This window comes from Aplysia californica, unplaced genomic scaffold (genome assembly GCF_000002075.1).
Source record: "Aplysia californica isolate F4 #8 unplaced genomic scaffold, AplCal3.0 scaffold00413, whole genome shotgun sequence".
In the NCBI taxonomy this organism is placed as follows: Eukaryota; Metazoa; Mollusca; class Gastropoda; order Aplysiida; family Aplysiidae; genus Aplysia; species Aplysia californica.
The window spans coordinates 368,519-375,543 of NW_004797683.1; the positions used below are offsets into that span (position 1 = coordinate 368,519).

General features: G+C 39.1%; 1 protein-coding gene across 1 annotated transcript in view; it reads right to left on the reverse strand.

The window, feature by feature from the left end:
• Window positions 1-7,025, reverse strand: part of LOC101851661 (coiled-coil domain-containing protein 57) — a gene marked incomplete in the record, with an annotated part of 37,217 nt that overhangs the window by 2,901 nt on the left and 27,291 nt on the right. Inside the window, 4 exon segments of the mRNA XM_013085850.2 lie at window positions 3,169-3,305; window positions 4,446-4,686; window positions 5,664-5,723; window positions 6,549-6,749. Coding sequence (XP_012941304.1) covers window positions 3,169-3,305; window positions 4,446-4,686; window positions 5,664-5,723; window positions 6,549-6,749 — 639 coding nt within the window.

Consider the following 7,025-nt stretch of genomic DNA (forward strand, 5'->3'; position numbering starts at 1 on the left):
GTGTGTGTGTGTGTGTGTGTGTGTGTTTGTGTGTGTGGGCATGACTGAGTGTGTGTCTGTGTGTTTTTTTCGTGTGTGTTTGTGCGTGTGTGTATGTCCATATGTGTGCGATTGTGTCTATGTGTGTGTGTGTGCTTGCGTGCCCACGCGCGCGCGGCGCGCGCGTGTGTGTGTGTGTGTGTGTGTTTGCGCGATTGTCTGTGTGTATGTGTGTCTCTGTATGCGCTCGTGCATGCGCACATGCGTGTGTGTGTTTGTGTGTGTACGTTTGTGTGTGTGTGTGTTTGTGTCTGTGCGTATGGGTGTGAGTGTGCATGCGTACGTGCGTGCGTGCATGTGTGTGTCTGTCTGAGTGTACATGCGTGCGTGCGCATGTGGGTGTGTGTTTGTGTGTGTGTGTGTGTGTGTGTTTGTGTGTGTGTGTGTGTGTGTGTGTCTGTGTGTGTCGGTGTTTGTGTTATGTTAGAACAACACAACGTCTGAATAATGCATTGCATGAGAACAGATAAATGATACAAATTAATATCGCTACAGGGAATAAGACTGTCATTGCGCGGGGGAAAAAATAGAGCTCCAATTGTTATTACTCGCCTTAATTCTACATTATTCCATTCTGATTGAGGAAATGAATTAGTCATCATCTTGCGATTAGCTGGGCTGATTATACTTTTTTGGTCCTAATACATTTGTAGCTGTTGCGTCACCAATAAATACAGAACTCCTTCAGAACAGGCCACACCAGCTATTTTCATCGGTTGAAGCAGTATGAAACAGAACGAAAGAGTGACAATAAAGCCATGCATACCCAACCGGACACATGAATAGACATAAAAGTTTTGAACATTTAGCTCTCTCTTGCAAAATTGAAGGCAAACGTGGCAGAGGTAGACCCAGAGGAATGAATGCAGAATGATGATGGCTGATGTATGTCGCAGAACTGACACTTGATGGTGATGATGTCAAAACATTTCATTGAGGTTCATAATCCCATTGCCTTAGATCAACAAAGAAAAAATGAGTATGTAGTTTTACTTAATTCATTGACATTCATTCATTCATTCAAAGGCTAAAATTCCAAGCTTTGACTTGAATCAGGCCAATGCAGATCCTGAAATAGTTTATAATATGAATATAAGGCAGGTATGATGTGCGGTTGTTGTTGTTTTTTAGGGGTAGGTTAAGCATATTGAGTAATAAAGAGAAATAAGATTGGAAGCACAACCCCAGTTCAAGAAAAATGAAGATGGTATGTTTATCATTATTATTATAATTATTATTATAATAATAATTATTATGATAATAATAATAATAATAATTATTATTATTATTATTATTATTATTAGTTTTTGTGAATCTGCTAGTTATTGCCAATTAATTGACACTGCCATTGAAGGAAGATGTGGTTAAGATCTTTGCCGTCACTTGCAGAAGACATGAGTTCAAAACCGCCCTGTTCTGGGATGTTATCTCGTCGAGTATACCCATCTGTGTGCTGGGATGTTGTATCTTTGTATCCCACTCAACCCAACTTGGCCTGAGATACGGGTCGAAGTATCTCGCCTCGTAAGTGATTTATATTGCGTCAACGACGACCTAAAACAAAAAGATTTTGTAGTCAGAACGAAGATTTTCCTTAGCGCCTCGAAATACTCGTGTTTTGCGTACGCACGGTACAGAGTAAGGTGAGAACAGGGAAATTGAGGACGAGGTGTGTGTGTGTGTGTGTGTGTGAGAGAGAGAGAGAGAGAGAGAGAGTGAGTGTGTGTGTGTGTGTGTGTTTGGGAGGAGGGGGAATCTTGCTTATTCTTGTAAATTGTTTCTCGAGAACAAAACAAAGAAAGGGGATTGGGAAGAGGGAGTGGGGATGGGGGAGAAAAAGAGAGGCACGGAGGCAGGCAAAGAGAACGAGAGAAAGGAAAAGAAAGAGAGAGAGAGAGAGAGAGAGAGAGAGAGAGAGAGGAGGGGGAGGGAGGGAGAGGGATGGGAGGATGGGCGGGCTGGGCCATTGGTCAGGGGCTAAACAAGCACAGGGGCCCCATGTTAATACATGTTGGCTGTGACTTGCTGTAAATAAATTATTAAATACAATACTATATTATGTAGGTGTGGGCCCCAGAGCACAGCCACACCATTTCCTAGATAACGCAAAGGTGGCCCTGAGAGGAGGAAGGGGAGAGATGGAAAGAGAGACAAAGAGAGAGAGAGAGAGAGAGAGAGAGAGAGTTTGGTGTCTTTGGTTGGTGAAAAAATAAAACCTTTACATACATTTGTATCATAAGAAGGTACATGTTATATTTGCTGAACATGCACAAACATAAACAATTTTTCAGAGTAAGACTCTCTGTGTGTGTTTTTGTGTGTATGTGTGACATGTCTGCACATCTAAGTACACTAGTCTCCACCTAAACTCCATGAATGCTTGGGATGACATCAGGCATCCTGAGAGACTTTTCTCTAATGATTCCTTGAACTAGTGCATATAAAAATTTCGTCAAGCATGACTGATCACTTGACTAAATCATTAAACCAATAGACCTATCTATTATTCTACAGAGTTCATGTTCGATGAGCATTACAGACCTACCTAAACATTATAGTGACCCAAAACAATAGTAACAAACCTTCTCTCAAAGACGCATTTTGAGTGACCAATCAAAAGTCATTTCAGTCACCCCACCCCCCACCAAACATATCACTCGCCCACTCCTATGTGTTCGTAGAGCTTGACTGTGAACACACTGCTGAACCCTTTTGTTGCTCTGTGCAAGGAGCAACCTTGCCAAATATCCTGTTGCTTAGACTTGTCTCTGTTATCATGATGCACGCTATCTAGGTAGTTGTGAAGATTTTCTTTTGTCCCACTTTACCTGTTGGCGCGTTTTGCAGATCGAAGCATGTGTATAGAGGAAGTGACCGTTCATTTGTACTTCTAAATTATATAGTAAAAAAAGTCATATGACGAAAACATTCATTTCAAAGGAGCATAAATTTGTATGGCATGCATTTTGGTGGAGACTATTTTCCACAAGTTCATATGTTCTTGGGTCGGTACTTTGTTTTGAATAGATCATGGATATCAATACCTCTTTAATTCTTACAGAGAACACATTCTTAAAAAAAACATTCATAATTACAACATTTGCAGTAAGATAACATCTGCTAGTTTACCTGACGTGTCAACTGGTACTGGAGTTTCTCTAACTGTGACAGCCGCCCATCAAAATCTGCACTGTCCTTGTCATCTCTCCGGTCATTCCTGTCAACTGTTACCTCTTTATCAAAAGGCTTTTCTTGCATTGCATTTCCTGAGATTCGAAAAAAGAAAAGTACAGTTATACTCATCTATGACTGCCACCTGTTGTCGAGGAGAAAATTGGTTGCCTTAGACAGGTGGACCTCTTACACAGTATCATTGTAAAGTAAAAGAAAGCAGGTTCAACTGTCCTTTTTACTAACACAAATTAGTGCAATTGCCAAAGGAAAGAAACTGGGAAGCTCCCCATCTAACATTATGCTCATACTGACTAACAAACTTAAACATAACAGACTTGAAGTTGTAAACGATTAATCTATAAATAAAACACCAGTCTTTGATTAGCTTGAGAATCAGCAGCGATCACTTGCCTTTAGATTTTAGTATAAAAGAGAATGAAATATTGCTAATATGCACCAGAGAATGAAATGCCAATCTGTACGTCGATGTAATGAGCTTTCTTTTTTTTTATCAAGCTTTTTTTTAAGGTTTTCAGACTCTTGATCTTTACAGTGGAATTAAAAGGCTCTTTCACTTGTTGGCATCACCAGGTGTGGAGTTACCGTTGCACTCAATGACATTGACAGAGCTGCCCTACTCCATTAACCCCTTCGCTGCTGAGACATTTCTTTCTACTTGTGTTCAGACAAGATAAATTGTTCGTTCAAGAGAGATTAAGAAAGCCATAATATCCCTCCCCTTATTTAAGAATAAGCAACCGATCAAACTGTCGCCCCATCTTCTCAAAAGATCTCTATGAAGCAGTAGGGAAAAAAAGTCAAAGAGAGGGTGGTTGGTGGGTGCTCTAGTGTGCTTTGTTCCTTCTTTCCTATCACACATGTTTAATATACATGTATTGTCTTAATCTCTCCTCCTCCCTTTTTGTGTTTGTTACTCTCTAATCACACCTCTCATCTTCGGCACTCATATGACCTTATCGTGTTGCAAGTGGTGTAAAACTCTAACTAAAACTGGAATGTCAGAGAACCGGTTTTGAAAAGCGCAAGTGGGTACACACGTCTGCACAGCAGTGAAGGGGCTAAAAGGCAGGAAAGGAAATAATCAAACATTAACATAAATCAGAAAGCGTGTAAAACACCTCCGACTTTTCTTTATTGTTCAGCATATAATAATTGTGCTATTTATCATCATGAAATAATAGTTCGTTACTACTTTTATTTCACCTCTTTACCTGCATTTTTTAGCTGAGCTCTGAGCCTGTTATTTGACTCAATCAGCTGCTGATTTTCTTTAGCTAGTTGCACAATCTTAGCCGCAGCACTCTTCAGTTTGTACTTCAGGTCACCATGGTTGACCGTGTCAGCGACGTGGTCAAACTTCCCAGACAGCTTTTCCGCATCCGAAGCATCCAGCACAGTGGCTCTTTTGCGGAGCTGGCTCAACTCAGATTGGAGTTGTTGGATATAGAGCTCCTGTATCGGGGACAAGATACATGAAGTAACAACAGATTCACTTTCGATTAAAAAATAAAAGAAAGTAAACAATGGGAAACCCTTCTGAAGAGAGTCTTACCCCATCATTTCTTCCCGCATAACGCGTAGAGTGTTAACATCTGAGCTGTCATTACTATTTCAAATTGAGTCCTTTGTATTTTCTTAAGTGATACATCACTTGAACATGGAATTTCAAAATTTGGACAGACTGATCCATGTAAAAAATTTTAATGGGACTATGTGTAAGTTGAAAAATTGTGAAAACTTTGTTAAGACAAAAAAGAACAAAAAGTTTGATTTTTTTTTCGAAAGAACACAAATAACTTTGAAAATCTCATTGAAGCCAGGAGTGTCCATTACTTTATTTTCGAATGCATATGTGGAGCATCATAGTGAAATCAGACGTTCGTCGAAATAATGAAATCGAAGATATCGCCATTTTTCCTCCAGTTGGACAATTTTTCTTCTATTTTTTGGGGGGCTCAACACCTTTTATGTCCATATAAAAACACAATTCCCTGTGAATTTTGTTGAAACACGATCAAAGGCACAAAATATGTGATTTGTCAGTTTTCTGGGACTCTCAAGCTATTGAAATTCAAACTTTGGCAGCCATTTCTCGCTAATTTAACCACTGAAACAAGGCAACCCAACCTCCATCAATCGTAAATATCTTGACTTCTATTCAAGATAGAAGGGTATTTTTTTCATTAAAAGCAAGGCAAATGAATAAGCTATCAAATGATACCAATGACTCCAAATTCCCAAAAATTGAAGAGTGCCTGATTCCACCGCGTCGTAACACATATGATTGGCAATCAATAACTCGCTTAACAAAATTCACACCAAGCTGGGAAATGGGCCTCAAACCTTATAGTAAAAAGAAAAAGCCCCCAAAATAGCAAAAAATTAGAGAGGAGAAAAGTCCAAACAACTGGACACTTTAACTGACTTACCTGAGCACCAAAATTAATAGATGGGTTTGCCTCTGCCTTTTCCATTTTTAAAGCAGACAACTGAAATAAAAACATAATTCTTTTCTAATCAGAAGGTACCGGTAGCTGAAGGGCATAACATGTTTAATTTGGTACTGTTTAAGGACACTTTGAAAAGAGAAGCATTTCCTTTATTCATGCAGATTTACTGATTCTGTTTCCTTGATTCTGTTTCCTTCACCAGAAGTCTTAAAAGGCAGATAACAATACACATACTATGAAATATGCAAATTTGTGTTTCAGACTTCCATATGATGTTTTAAAATGTTCAACAACACTACCCCTGTCCAGGTGTTGATCAGACATTTTATATGTCAGCTTTGTCTCTTAACAGTTGACTCTCCAATGACAGTGACCACACGGGACAAGGATGTTATTCTTATTAATTTGTGAGAAATACAAATATTAAGTCTTAACTCATGGATAGTTTTTCCAGAGAAACATGAGTGCATTGAGATTTTTACAGTGAAAATCTAACAGCTACTGACCGTACCTTAATAGTGTTACAAACACCCACATATAATACATAAGCAAAGTTAAGATAAGGTAACACATTGGAAGACAGCATAATGATTATCACAATTAAGTAAATTAATAAGTTTTTAATATTGAACCACTAAAACTTAAAATAGAACAAACAAATAATAAATAGATAAGGGTAAAAAGTAGAACCTTTTTTCATAATTTAATTTATTTACTGCATAATTTCTTTTCCTCATTCTGATTCCTGGAGTTCTAACTGGCATGCTGAGTACATCTAAACCAAGATCCTTCATAGTTAGACGATTGCGGACAAATCTAATAATAGACACATCGTAGCGAAAGAGTTAAATCACAATGGTGTACCTGGTTGCCAAGAGCCACAAGTTCCTGATTTCTCTCCAGACTAGCTCTATGGTACTCATCCGCTTCCCGCCTCGCCTCACTCAGCTGTAGTTCAAGGTCACTCACTCGGTTCTTCAGGCCAGTTACCTCCCCCTCGTGCCTCCGTCGCTGGCTGCTCAGCTCATAGTTGAGCTGGTCAATCTGTATCTGCTTCTGGCGAGGCTTTAGATGGACAGAACCAGAAACTTACCTGAGATGTCTCTTAATTGTATCAAATATCTACAACACAATGAGGAATGATATTGTATATTTTAGATATATTAATACAAGCTCATGGAAAAGTATGTGCACACACCCACACACATTGTTCACTCACTCACTCACTCTCTCTCTCTCTCTCTCTCCTCTCACAAACACACAAACACAAACATATGTATAAATAGAGACAGAGAAAGAGATAGGGAGAGAGAGAGAGAGAGAGAGAGAGAGAGAGAGAGA